The following is a 14,419-nucleotide window of genomic DNA, read 5'->3' as shown; positions in this document are numbered from 1 at the left end:
ACCAGCACAAAAATTCCGATTTACATGGCGCTGAATGAGCCATAGACTTATATTGAATGAGCACAGGGAGAAAGTTGCCTGCCTTGTTGTAGCAAGTTTAGCAAATCGTTGTCACACATACATGAAATGTTGTTAATAGGCTACAGTTTATCCCGTTATTTTAAAACGGATTTGATTTTTCGTAAAAACGTTCATGACATGATGGCAAATATAGGATGAAATATATTATGTTAAGCACGAGCATAGATTGTTGACATATATCTGGAGCAAAGACGAAGATTAATACTTTAACTGTTAACCACAATAGGAAATTATATATATTTAAATAATATTAGTCTTGCCTTCAGAAGCTTTTGTTAAACACACCCATTATTCTTTTTTTGATCGTGCCAGACTGCTTTTGTGGGACAATGAAGGTCCTCAGTGATATATGTTTCACCCCCACTTACATCTGATGGTAACGTCCAGTGCCGCCGCTCCCATAACGCGCACTACGCGCTGTGCGTAGGGCACCAAGCCCTGAGGGGGCACCAAAAAATTGCCAACTGAAAAATCATCATAGTTATTATAATTATAATGCTGATATTATTTCAGTAGGCCTGTATAAATATTACGCACCTTTTAGGCATGTATATCGCAAAACAAGAAATATATTTAATTGCCCCCCCTCTCCCCCCCTTTTCGAAAATGGCCTCAAAAAGACAACAGGAGTCAGGGTCACACTCAAATATGTTAGGTGCAAACTAAATTGAGATTTTACTGTTAAATCTATGCATTTGAAAATACTGACGCCAGCTAGATGTTACTTTACTGTACATTCTATGATGTTTTTATATTCGATTGATCAAATACAAGTTTTTAAATGAGTAATAAAGGTGGAGAGCTCCTTGGCTGCATGCTTTCAGTTTTAAATGTTTATAATTAATTTGGAAAACCATGCTAAGAAACGTAAGGGTGGGGCTGAAAAATTAAGAGACAAAAATACATCACCTTCACTAGACAAGGTTTTACCAATTGAAAAACGGCTGTTTATTTTAAATATTTTGTTTATGCTCCAAAAACTATTATGCACTCAAATAAAGGCCCCAAAATTTCGATCGCGCGCATTGCGCGCTCGCATTAACTCTGTAACTAGCATCATATCAAACACAGAATGTGGATGCATTGACAGGGCAGCTGTGGTGGTGGTGGGGGGGGGGGGGGGCATCATAAAGGAATTGTGCGTAGGGCACCAAAATGGCTAGCAGCGGCACTGGTAACGTCTTAGCCTATGGTTCTATGAATATGCCCCTTTCAAAGGCAAATGTTCAATAAAGTATATTTTAGACACACTTCTCGAGCTTTTATCTATTACATTATTAACACGTCTTGTTAGATCACGTTATTTCCATTAATAGACGTTCGGTTTTCTAGGTTGAACATAAAACACAGGTCGCATTTCGACACTGATGTGAAATTGAAGGCAGTGTGAATTTCGTGGCATTTCGTTTAAATATAAAGTTGACAGTAAGCTATGGTAAGTCTGCATTATGGAAGATTTCGGTTACCAAAATAACTAATTTGTTTGCCTGGCAAGAACAACGACGGAGCTGTTCATGTTAACAGTTTATTTCATCTGATACAATGCGTTGGAAATCATACTCATAGCACGAAGAAAAAAAGCAACATATGTGATGAGCTCCATCTAGAATAGCCCTATATTTAGCCCTAGAGCCCATTTCTAAAAAACAAGTAGAAGAAATACTATACAGTGACAGAATACATTTCTGTTAAGTTTGCATCATGTGTCTGATTCTTATCGGACTTGTACCCCATTCTGCCACTGCAATGCCTTAGCTCACACGCTCGTAACATAGGCTCGTAACCATATCAATCTATGCTTGCGACTGGTTGTCGCAAAGTATGACGTGCGTGTACAGCTAGTTGCAAGCGTGCACGAGTCTCGGAGCTAGGGAAAAAAAGAGCCACTGTTTAAATCTAGACTGGAAGACACGGAAGTGGAAAGATGGCTGCGTCCAGTCTCGCGCTCTCGCTTGCCTCACTGCGCCACTGAGCACTTTTCATAGAAATGAATGGGGACGCCATCTTGGGAGACAGAAGTAGCTGTCTCTAGTTATATTAACTCTATGGGCAGAACGCGAAAATGAAAATAATGTCCGCTCTGTTTTCTTTTTGATTATGGCATAACATGTGCAGTCTTGAGGAAGAAAATGCAAATGCAAATAGGATGATTGATTACTAATTGTATTTATGAGTCAAATAATGCAGCCACATTCTTAAAATGAAAATGCATTTCTGGAAATGCATTTGAATTTGAATTGTGGTCACGATTTTGCAGCCACGTTCTTGAAAATGAAAAAGCATATCTGGAAATGCATTTGAATTTGAATTGTGGTCACGATTTTGCAGCCACGTTCTTAAAATGAAAATGCATTTCTGGAAATGCATTTTCATTTTCAAATTTTACATTTCAAATTGAATTTTGGTATCTATTTGCTGGGGCATATTTTGAAAATTAAATGTCAAATGTCTTTTTCGTTTTCATTTTAATTAAGGGAAAGAATGAGCAGTCTTAAAGAAGATAATTTAAATGCAAATAGGATGATTGATTACTAATTTCATTTATGAGTCAAATAATGCAGCCACATTCTTAAAATGAAAACGCATTTTTGGAAATGCATTTTCATTTGAATTTTGGTCACGATTTGCTTCCATAGCTCTCGACCAGGTTAGCCATTCAGCATGTGTTACCATGGCAGTCTACCCCGGTAACAAGTGATCCACTGTCGTGATACAGAAAACCCTGGGTTGAACCTGAAGTTACCTGCTAACGCCAAATCTTGATTCGTAGTACAGGCCCCAGGATAGTTGTTTGGCTATCGATATTTACGTTTATCACGCAATTTATGTTTTTGCATAAGGAGCCGTACTATTTGCTACATTCTTCGATAGCCCAACAAATGTCCTGGGGTCTCATTTATAAAGCTTGCGTACGCACAAAACGGGGCTGAAAATGTGCGTACGCCACTTTCCACGCAAAGGTTGGGATTTATAAAAAACAAACTTGACGGGAGAATGTGCGGTCCTCCACGCAAACTCTGACCCTCCCGTAGGCCTACGCACATTTTGAAAACAGTTGGAATTGGCGACGCAGATGACCGTACTGTAGTCAGACTGCAGAAATTGAATGTGGGAAGAACATTACTCGTAATATTTATATATTTTGTTTCCCTCACACACGTTATTTTCATTCAAATTCATGATTATCATGAAGATTACATCCAGCAGTGTTATTTGCGCTTGTACTGAGTGATTCTTGTTCCATAAACACCTTGTACAATCCAACTCAAATTTTTTATAGAAATTCAGCGCTTCCTCATCATCAGATTGTCCACTACGGGAGTTCAGGAGGGGGAGATTCCCCGACTGCATGGAATACAGGATAACATCACATATCCTACCTTTAGATAACTGCAGAACACAGTGTATAACTAAATATATTTATTTAATACTGTGCAAATATCCTCATATGTCAAAAACTGGAAATACAGTCGTCAAGCTCCCGTGCAATCGCTACACTCTACGTCCTTGTTATCAGTCCAGACTTTAATAGATTACTGTTCATAACAAAACACTTTTGTTTTCAAATTGTATCTCGACTCGCAGTAACACTGCCACAGTTGACGCCACTCACACAGTTTTTTTTAATTGGTGATCTACTGGCCACCACATTTTCGGAGTTTTCGGGCTCCACCAATAGGCTAACAGTGTCTGAGAAGTTGTCATGCGCTATGATTCACAAGAACAATCGTATGCCAGGGTCATGATGAGATACTAGATTAGCATTCATGAGGTGCTTTGCATTGACTATTTATGGTTAAAAATGGGCGTGTTCAGGGCGGGGTACAATGCTGATTCACGTACGCACAAGCCATTTTAGGCTTTTGGGCGTACGTACACTTTTAGTAAGAATCCTACGCACAGTTTTATAAATGAGACCCCTGGTGCACGTAACTCTGTCAGGCTATTGCATTTTGTACTTCTGTCGATCAATTTCATGTTTCTTGTTAGTTACTGCATCCATTCAGTGACGAAGTGTAGTACCATAGCAACCATTTCCGTTTTGAGTTAATGTAATGTGTTTTTGAGTTAATGTAATGTTGTTTCCCATTTGGGGGAGCGTGTCTTAGTATTGGGGGGAGGTAAGCATGCAGAGGCGTTGTTAGACATAAAGCCCTACGGGGGCACAGGCCCCTATTCACATCCCTTTTTTTTCTTTAAAACTTGCTGCACACAATGCACTGCTAAGCTATAGAAACTCCCCTTGCTTAACCCACTATACAACAGTTCAGGGATGCAAGTTTGATATCAGCTTTGGCAGGGACATCTTTAGTTAATGCGGCGCACACATTTTTTTCGCATTCATTTGAGCGCAAATAGCCCACTGTTTTTTTTCAGCTTCATGTAATTTTGTTTTTATGTTTTTGTCACATAAGATGATCGGTAGGCCTATCATTTAGAAACTATGTTTAGTTTTTTAATGTTTTCTTAGCCTACCTCAATTCTGACTTATGTGTGGAGTCCGACACCGGGGGCCTCATGTATAAAGGATTGCGCAACTTTCATACCAGAAGATGGCGTACGGCCAAAACTCAAAAAGTAGGCCTACCTACGCACAGAAATATTCACATGTATAAAAACGGTCGTACGCCAGGTCCTGCGCACCTTTCCTTTATAAAACACAATCAACGTGAGATTGACCGCACGTGCACAAGTCACTGACCCCGCCTTGCCTTCTTCCATAAATGAATATGCAGATGGACTATAAATGCGCTCCTGAGGTAATTTCTTTGTCTGAATTACCTTTATTCTTTGAATAAACGCTGCACCAAAAATGAACGTTAAACGCTGCGGCGTTCATTCGAAGAAATATGGTGACTGTGAGATTGAGGTTCTGACAACAGAGGTGGAGGCGAGAAAATGTGTCCTGTTTGGCGGCCTGTCATCTGTATTAGTGAAGAAAGTCTGCAGAGTGGAAAACTGTCATTATTTGCGCCCTTTCTTGTTTTTAACGCATTTTGAGATTTAGCTAAATGTAAAGGCATTTCAAATACAATTATTATTATTATTCTAGCGCCATAAATGCTGTGGGTTCAGATAACCGGACCATGGCAGAAATTAAGAAGAAATGGTCCGATGTATAACTTAAATAAAGAAACAAGTGGTGGCGCATCGTAACAGCATGGCAGCTATAGGGTTAGCGTGACATGCATTTCCTGGGTGATTTTGTCGTTTGTTTGACACCCTCAAGTTTAACAGAAGTTATTGAGTGGTGGCGGATTAAAGGCTATAGCATTTCCTGTTTAGGGTTTCGGCATTTTGATGTGATCATCCACATTAATGATCAAACTTGTATGTTTATGCTTTTTGAATAGTCAACGTCATAAACGTAGTAGTGGAAACTTTATTTTGTAATGTTTGGTGAGTTTTGGCACTTTTCAGTTAGAATTCGCCATGTTACAGAGCCAGACAAGACTTGGCGGACGGTCCGGTCCGCACATTCTCATGTCTGCTCAAAACTTTCTGTGACGGTCCGCATGTTCGCACATCGAGTAAATCTTTATACATCACTAAGTGTGCGTGAAAACCAGCGTACCAAAGCTTTTTGTGCGTACACAACGTTTATACATGAGGCCCCTGTACTTGTGTGTGAGTGCTGCTGTGGCTATTTGGCAAGCTCAGAAGAGCACGCTGACATGGAATTCTGCGTGCATCGGTTTGTGTTTTCGGTTAAACACTTTTACAAGCGTTGATTGGGATACTGTGTTATTTTTTTCCGGGATTATCAATATAAATGAATGCACTGACTATTAAAGTAAATTGTTAAAACTCACACTAGATTTTACTGGGGCACGTGCCCCTGCATAAAGGCTCTAACAACACCCATGTAAGCATGTCATCCTATTTGGAGGGAGTTGACTCGTATTCGGGGGGAGTGTTTTCATGTTAGTGGGTGTCATTTGCATCTCAGGTCCACCGTAACTACAGACCCTCCAATCATAACGCGGCAATAGTATGAACCTGCAGAGCCGGAGAGCTGCAGTTAAAGGACCACCATTCTAGGACCCTGACAGCGCCACCTGGATGTCACTAGATGGCAACAATATATTTGAATGGTTTGCTCGAGGCAAGAAACAAGGAAAACTGCCATATGTGATGATGTTTGATGAGACAATTATAAACAAAGGTATAATATTAGAAAATATGATCAAATAATATAGAAAGGTATAATATTTGAAATGGTCGAATAATAAACATGGGATAAATAAATTATAATCACATAAAATTAGAAACAAATGTTTCATATGTTTCACATATTCCATAAGTGTCAAGATCCAGTGTAATTTGATAAAATGAAGTAAGCAAATCAAGGAAGATAAAATAGCCTAAAGAAAAGGTGGAAAATATATCAATGTGGACAGGTGTGATGCCTAGAGTGACTTTGAAATGTTTTCTGGGACGACAGAGAACCAATGTACACCCTGCAACATGGGCCTTAAGGATTAGGGCACATTTGCAGATACTCTAAACATGTTCTAGAGTTGCTTTGCATTTACATTTAGTCATTTTAGCAGACGCTCTTATCCAGAGCGACTTACAGTAAGTACAGGGACATTCCCCCAAGGTAAGTAGGGTGAAGTGCCTTGCCCAAGGACACAACGTAATTTGGCTCGGCCGGGAATCAAACTGGCGACCTTCAGATTAGTAGCCCGATTCCCTACACACACACACACACACACACACACACACACACGGTCCTGTCTTCTCCCCGGTCAAAATGCTTATGCAAGATGATGTGGAGGTTTAACGAGTACTTCAGAGATGACAGATTTTCAATTGTGATCTGAGAAATATAGGTACCAAAGCTAAGAACCGTCATCACCAGGTGCATCACGGCACTGCATGTCACGGCAATCTATAATTAAAATCTGTGTGTGTCAGCGACATAATCCCGGGCACTGTGCACTAGTCTAGTAAATTACTAATTGATTCCAAGTGAATTTTTGAAAATGTTATAGATTTCCGTAAAGAACTCCTCAGATGTTGCGTTCACAAGAATGGGTCATAGGCAAGTACAACCCGAAAAATGTCTCCGGCTATCGCTGTTGCCAGGGGAGGCATACCAAAAAGTTCAAAAACGTTCCACCTGTACACACACACACACACACAGCATACTAAAATGACACCTAACCAAACCTTTTAAAAAAGGTGTAGAAAAACAAAACAAGCATCTGTTAGACTGCTAATGTATTCTTTTTTTATTAGAGGCACATTGAGGGATTGTTTCACATCTCCTCTATTTGGAGTATTCATCTTTGCCGGTCAGACAAAAACGGTCGGTGCAGTCACCATGGCCGAACGCTTTAGGCCAAAATCTCCATTCCACAGCAAGGCAATAACAAATGGTTTCAGTGCTTAGCATTGTCAAGTTTAGTCAGTTCCCATTCATTACACATTTACTCTGCATGTTGGTCATTCAACAGATTTGATCAGTCATTGATTCATTCAGAGAACAAAAAAAGGCACATATCCCCAATACTGTGACAATACATGTGACAATAACAACAGTAGTCACAGTAAGACCACAATCGGATCTCACATTGATGACATTCATTCATGGCACTTGGGGCTAAAGAAGCAAAGAGTTAAATCTTCAACTCCCAGAAGCAGGTTACTGGTTGATCATAATTATAATAGGTTAAACATGGCTCTAAACTGAATTGGTGCTGGACTCCATGTGAGAAGGGCATTGGGAAGACAGTTATTGGGAATGTCTTCGGTCTTCCTTCAGTGCAAAGCAATACTCTTCTCCTCCTCTCAATGTGGTTACAGCAGAAGGATCTGGTCCCAGCTCAGTCCTGGTAAAGCAGGAAGCCTGAGAAGGTGCTGTACTTCCAGCTGCTGCCATAAATGGCGCCGCGGTGCAGCCTCAGCCACACTTGGTCTCCCTGGTACAGTGGTAGGATGGCGTGGTTGCTCGCAGTCTCGTGGTCCGGCGCCCCATCGTTGGCATACGCCGATACCATCACCTCCTCGTTGCGCATCAGGTTGATATAGAGTGGGACATTGACGGCCAGTTTGAGGATGTGGAAGATGAAGACATATGTGCCGGTGGCTGGGCAGGTGAAGCGCCCCAGCTGGGTGTCAAACATGTCCCCCAGGTTGCTGTGCAGAAGGTCAAACGCGATGGGCTGGTCCAGGGTGCCGGGGGCAAAGTTGACGGTGCGGGCAGAGGTGAAGGCCACACGGAGGGGCTGGGGGAGTGGGTACAACTGCATGGGGAGCAGTGTGTGGCCCTGAGGAGTGACCGGCACCTCCATGGTGGAGACGGAGTCTCCATGGGCGGAGTCCACTAGAGTGTAGTTGGTCTCCCTGTCGGGGCTGCTCACTTGAGAGGAATCACTCCAGCCTGCTGGAGCAAAGCGGCACCAATTAGAGAACAGTTAGGAAACTTAGCAAAAAGACAGCTAGTCAGGTTTTCCCTTACTCTCTCCGTAAGTCAAGGGGAAGTCCATGTGGTACCTACCGCTTGAGTTGTGTCTTGTTCCTCCTGGCCCTCCCCCATGCTTGAAGCAATGCTGATACCCACTGTCCTAATGGCAGAAAAATAAATGACAAAAACAATAAAAAAATACAAAAAACACCGGACAAATGGCCCAAAAAATTTAGAGAACCCGGACTTCACCATAGCTCAACAGCAGCTTCACAGTGATCTGGTAAAGTGTACCTTACCCTGGCTCCATATGGGAAAGGCCCAGCATCCCTGTGGTGAGCATGTGGGATGAAACCTCCTCTTGGGGAACGCACACCACACCGGTACCAATCAAAGCCACCTGGAGATTAAAAGAGGAGGACAGGGTGAGAGTGAGGAAAGGAAACACATCAGAGGCTATATGGGAAACGTGGGAGAGAAAATTTATGGTAAAGATTCAAAGACTTCCCTTCAGAATAAGATGCTGCTAATGCAAACAGCAGGACAGGGGAAGGAGGATCTAGGAAGAGGACTGAAGGGAAGGAAGGAGGAAAGTAGGAAAGAAGTGAACAGGAGAAGAGTAGATAGATACCTCGAGACCCACCCGCAGAGCGGAAGGAGGAGGAGTGTGCCTGCCCTTTGCCACCACGTGCCATACCTCTCGAAGATCCTCTGGTGTAGTATGATTGGCCAGCTAGACCCATATTGCTCCCTGATTGGCTGGGAGGCAGGTAGACCTGTCCGCCATTCCCAATGACATACTCAGACTGGTAAGCTGGTGGGAAACAAGACAGTGGTTAAACAATGGCATATGAAAGATGGCCAGCAAAGGGAGGGTCGGTAGAATGGATGGGTAGACGGTTCTACCTGGTGGCAAGAGTTCGTCCTCAGGGAGAGCAAACTCTGGTGGAGTCTGGGTGCTGGCAGTGATGTATTGGAGGCCGCTGGCCTCAGCAAACACACCGTTTTTACAATTGTAGTCCAAATCCCCATTGGGAGGCAAAGGGGCATTCACCTTGAATACCTGTACAAACATCAAATCAACAGATCATTTAAAAAGGGGGGAGGGGTGGGATTTTTTTACCAGGAAAATAAAGTATTTGAACTAAAGTCTACGGTAGTTGATATATATATTTTATAATTCTGTGAGACAGGGTGGGCTAGTGGATGTGAGGACTCCCCGAGTGCATGTTGTAGAAGGGTGCTGGGGGGGCCATGTCGTTAGTGCGTCTGGTGGGGAGAGTGGAGAAGGGCTGAGTTTGAGAGGTCCCAACATTACAAGGGGACTGCTTCCCCGACTTAAGAACAGGTGTCTGGCGAGAAAAGAGAGGGAACATAGACATACACTCTGGAAATGGAAAGAAACATGTATCAAGTGGACGTGAAATAGGAGGCCTGGCAGTCATACCGGAGGTCGGGTTTTCTCCTCCAGGGTGGAGAGGGAGGAGCCACGCCGATAAAGCAGTGGCGATGGAAACACCTCACAGTCCTGGAGATGCAGGGGTTCCTGGACACAACATCAACATGGAGCAGGAGGAGACACAGATGGGGGGGGGGGGGGGAGTAAAACATTGTCAAAAATGTACTAAACTAAACAATCATGTGGGTATGGTCATTACATCAGCAAGATTTTCAACGTTGAGGTCCAGGTCACAGTCGTCCAGAGACTCCTCTCCATTGGTCAGACTGGTTTTGTGCTCTAGAAGTCTTGCAGGCTGCGTAGACTGGAGAAGAGGGAACAAGAACATTAACATGGCGTACACAAAGGCTTGTTTTTCCAATTTAATGTTACACCAAGAACCTGAAGGTCTTACATGCAGTGTTTTGAGAAGGACCTCTGCTGGGATGCTCTTTGGATCATTTTGTGCTGTTGAGGGACAGAAAAGATAGTGTCCTGATTAATACAGTCTGCTACTTGTAGGGGGCTGAGTGAGAATTAAAAAGGTATTTTCTGGTACCCAGAGGAGAGGGGGACCTAGAGGCCCTTCTGTTCAGTCTACTGTGCCCATTGGTGGGGGAGTTCTCGATCTGTAGGTCAGAGTCCTGGAGGTGATGGAAGATAAAATGTAACAACCCTGCCTTCCATGGCCATGTCCTGTCCTGTTAAAAAGAGATTTGATGTGTAGAAGTATATTCATCCTGTCACACCTGCAGGAAGCTGAAGGATCCTCGAATCTTGGTCATCAGGTCCTCCAGGTGCTGCTCACGCAGAGCGTGGTCCTTGGGGAGAGCAGGTGGGGAGTTGTAAATCTCTATGAAGGTCTGCTGTGCTGACAGGAAGAGAAACCCGTCCATACTGGTTCAGTACAGGAACATGGAAAGAAACCTATATCTCTATAAAAGATCGCACTTACAGCTTTGCTACCCGGTTCCCCTTCAGATTTCTTCTTCTTTCTTTGCTACACAAATAAAAAATATGGAGCTTAAGACAAGAGCAATCTTGGAACGCTGATTTTAAAGGGTTAAACCTTAAGAAAAACAACTTACTGGTTTAGAAGCTTGTTTCTTGATGGTCACCGGCAATTTGGGGATGAATACTGCAGCCCCTCTCCATGGTTTCTGGATGGCACACTGAAGAGAGACCGGCGTTTCCGAAACCTCCATATCCCATGAGTCCGGAGGTTCCTGTTCCTTTATTGCTTGGAACCCCACCTTCCAGTTCTGAGTGGGAGAAGTCTTGTATTCAGGGTCAGACTGGGAATCCTTGATAGAATCTGAGTATGCAAGATATGCGTTAGATATTCTTACCTACCTATTTGAAGAATTACTTTCGTTGAGTATTGAAAGGGCTGCAAATTAATGTTTTTTTTACATCAAAATACAGGAACTTTATTCAAATGTAAAGTTACACAACTGAATACTTACTAGAGATGCTGGCGGATGCCTTCTTGACCATGGGAGCCTCCATTTCTTTCAGACTGGTCGCAGGAGGAGTTGCAACAAGATCAAAGTACCCACAATGCAACAGCCTGTGGAGCTGCTCCTTCAGTATCTTGTCTAGAAATATTGTCAAAACAGATGTCAAGACAGATTACAGAACAGCTACTCCTCTTACTTATTTCCGGAAATCAGAGACTGGAGGTGTAGCATATGTGCTGGTGGGTGAAGATACAGAAGGTGGTCACACTCACAGGTGGAACCAGCCACTGGTTTGTCTCCGCCCTCCATCAGGTCCAAGTAGACGACAGCTGCCCTCTCCATCTGATTCTCCAAACTATGACCCACAGCAGAAAGGTACATCAAGTTACTCACAATGCCAGGAAGTGAGCAAAGCGCTTTGCATTCATGGGGAAAAAAATGTGAGGAGAGATAGTGGGTTCAATAAAAAATTGACCTAAAATCACCTCAAATGTTCATCCCTCTTAACACCCAGCAGTGCGGCGAGATCGAGTAGGCTCTGCAACTCAGGGGCAGGAAGGTGGGGGGCAAGGTTGAGGCCGGAGAGGAGGTCGTTCCTGACGTGCTCGTGCTGCAGGCTCAGGAGGAGGTGCCGCACTTGCAGAACGGTGCAAAGCAGTCTCCGATCAGCCTCCACTTTGGCCACCTGCTCCTTCCTCACCGCTTTCCTCTGGGCCCTCAGCAACTAAAAGAGGATGACAAAGGGCCCAGTTCCAAACCCACATCTTCAGCCTGCATGGTTTAACAAATTTAAGATGGCTCTCAAACAAAATGTTTTGTAAATAAATTCTGACATCTCCATCTATGCTCTACTGTAGTGTCTCGTTACTCACTTGGCAAGGAAAATGTTCCAATGACGTTTATATAACAGTGACAGAAATGCCCATGTGTACAGCCTCACCTCATTGAACCTAACAGTGACGTGCCAACCCTTGGAGGCACGCTAGAACTGCAGGATTCCAATTCTAACAGACTAGAATCCACTGAGCCCTCTCAGCCTTAGCTCACAGGCCTCCCTTGAACCATATAAAATGACTAAGAGTTTAGTAGCACACCAGCATAAACCATCATATACCTACCAATGGAACCTATAGCTTCTGAATTCTACCTAGCCTCCGCCAAACTTAAACATAGAGGGGACAATGGAAAACTTCGAGAAAGGCAGGTTTCTCCTCATGTTAATGACCCCTACAGGCCCAGGCAGGCTTACATCTTGTGTTAGGCCATCCAAGGTCTTATGCAGCTGCTGTGCAAATGACAGGTTGTGGATTATCTCATCATACTTCTCCACTGCGTCCTGTGGAAGACACGCACCAACCATGAGTTACGTCGTCCACACAGTTACTGGCATTTGTATGAAAGATACTTTTCTTACGAGTTGGTCTTTATTGAGAGTTTCGCCTTGTTTTAAGCGGTTTAAATAGTCTTCCAGTTTAATCTGTAAATGAAAGATTAAGTTGAACTATTAGATTGTTATGCAACTACCGTATTGCTCACAAAATAGAAACAATTATTCCTAGACCCATCCACCTCCACTTATACATCCATCCAGCCATCTATCCATCCAACCCCTCCTCTCCACCCTACCTTTTTTTTCTCTATGTTGCGGATCTTGTGTTTGAGGCAGATGAGTCCATCCTCTATGTAGCGATCATAGCCCTGGTAAATGGTGTTGGAGGCCTCCAGGTCCATCTGGAGTGTTTTCAGCCTGCCAGTAGAGCCCATCTTAGGGCTACCAGCCTTACGGCTTGCCAGGCCTGCTCTAGAGCATTCTGAGGGAGCTGAGACATCTAGGACTGGGGATGGAGACAGCTGCACCATGTTCAGCTCTTTCCTGATCGAGTAGATCAAAATGACACAATATTATCTTTAAGGTAAGGATGCAGTGACAAGTTCTGGTACGCAGATTATCAAGAAGCGTCTTGGGCTACGGCCAGACCCATGACAGTGCATTTATCGCCAACAGAACACTAGAGGGTATGTTGTGATACTCTTATGAAACCTGACAAAAACATTTCCATAACCGCACGTTTCACACTGGCAAAACTACAGAGGGATTATTTTCTTATCAACGCAGAAAAATGCCCACAATGTACGCGCGTTTAGCTGCCGACTGTGATTTTTTCACGCACAAATAAATTCTAACTATGTGAGCATTTTAAAACATGTTAAAACAAACTACGCTCTTTTTAATAATAACTTCCACATTGATAAAACAAGAAACCTACCTCGTGCCTTTGGCTTGTTCTGTGCGATAACGATTTTGCTAGAGCAAATCCTGAGTGCAGGTGCGTGACATCCAAAATCGGAAGCAAACTGCCCTTTTCCCAGACAGACCTAACGTAATGTTAGATTACACAGGGCAAACCCTAAACCAACTCATACCTTATATACCCTGCTTTCCACTCTCAAATGTTCTGGCGGTGGGGGCGCAGAAATGAACGTGACGTCATCTTGCTGGGCGTTTGCTGTGGAGAGCGGCGCTGTGCGGCGCGTACGTTGCACCCGTCCACACCTAGAAGCAGCTTGACCCATGTCTTCTGGTCACACCGCACCGCTAATGGTGCAAGAATTACCTTACTTTTTCTAATACAATCGATATTTAGGATATGCTCTTCAGACAACAACAAAAAGTCCACTGGTGTGCTATTAACAGCCGTAGGCCGAAAAAACTAAGCAGCTCATCTCAAATAATGCCAGGAATCTCTGTGTGGTTTAGTTTCCCACGATCATCTCAAGAACCGGCCACTCAGCAAAGTTCATATTTTGCAGGTGTCCTTTTAATGATCCAACGGAGTGCAATGCCGCGATTGACGTTGTTTGGATATGGGTTTGGACATTTTCATAAAATAATTCCCCAACAGTTTGGCTTGCGGTCCTCCCGAGTTGACTGGGCTGCACTAAACTAACTCTCGCGAGCCGAAACGATATGGATTTAGCAATCCGAAAACAGGCATAAATCATAAACAATAGCCTATTATTTATGTC

General features: G+C 43.4%; 1 protein-coding gene across 5 annotated transcripts; it reads right to left on the bottom strand.

Annotated features, from left to right (window-relative positions):
* Window positions 1–7,295: 7,295 nt before the first annotated feature.
* On the bottom strand, window positions 7,296–13,953 carry caprin2 (caprin family member 2). Of its 5 annotated transcripts, XM_084702086.1 has the most exons (21): window positions 13,660–13,953; window positions 13,019–13,265; window positions 12,807–12,869; window positions 12,642–12,728; window positions 11,878–12,116; window positions 11,665–11,747; window positions 11,399–11,530; window positions 11,021–11,247; window positions 10,888–10,932; window positions 10,682–10,798; window positions 10,492–10,576; window positions 10,348–10,400; window positions 10,153–10,257; window positions 9,942–10,040; window positions 9,716–9,846; window positions 9,401–9,558; window positions 9,192–9,308; window positions 9,005–9,065; window positions 8,794–8,896; window positions 8,588–8,654; window positions 7,296–8,470 (listed from the first exon to the last, which is right to left on the bottom strand). In XM_084702086.1, exons 2-21 carry the CDS (start codon window positions 13,250–13,252, stop codon window positions 7,914–7,916), a joined length of 2,763 nt encoding a protein of 920 aa, XP_084558212.1. In that variant the 5' UTR covers window positions 13,253–13,265; window positions 13,660–13,953; the 3' UTR covers window positions 7,296–7,913. The 5 variants fall into 5 exon arrangements, with proteins under 5 accessions (XP_084558212.1, XP_084558213.1, XP_084558210.1 ...); XM_084702087.1 differs by lacking the exon at window positions 9,005–9,065 and having other exon boundaries at window positions 8,794–8,894; window positions 9,126–9,308; window positions 10,682–10,795; XM_084702084.1 differs by lacking the exon at window positions 9,005–9,065 and having other exon boundaries at window positions 8,794–8,894; window positions 9,126–9,308; window positions 13,660–13,952.
* Window positions 13,954–14,419: the final 466 nt, after the last annotated feature.

Source organism: Hypomesus nipponensis, chromosome 7, assembly GCF_054491055.1.
Source record: "Hypomesus nipponensis isolate SF chromosome 7, ASM5449105v1, whole genome shotgun sequence".
Lineage (NCBI taxonomy): Eukaryota > Metazoa > Chordata > Actinopteri > Osmeriformes > Osmeridae > Hypomesus > Hypomesus nipponensis.
This window is presented reverse-complemented; position numbering and strand designations above follow the sequence as displayed.

Bases quoted from the DNA above. Each gene is read 5' to 3' on its own strand.
- caprin2 (XM_084702084.1), bottom strand. From the start codon at position 13,252: ATGGTGCAGCTGTCTCCATCCCCAGTCCTAGATGTCTCAGCTCCCTCA. The intron at 10,041-10,152 runs GTAATGACCATA...TGTTGTGTCCAG, and splicing joins ACGTTGAAAATCTTGCTGAT to GAACCCCTGCATCTCCAGGA. The intron at 9,847-9,941 runs GTATGACTGCCA...TTTTCTCGCCAG, and splicing joins AGGAGAAAACCCGACCTCCG to ACACCTGTTCTTAAGTCGGG.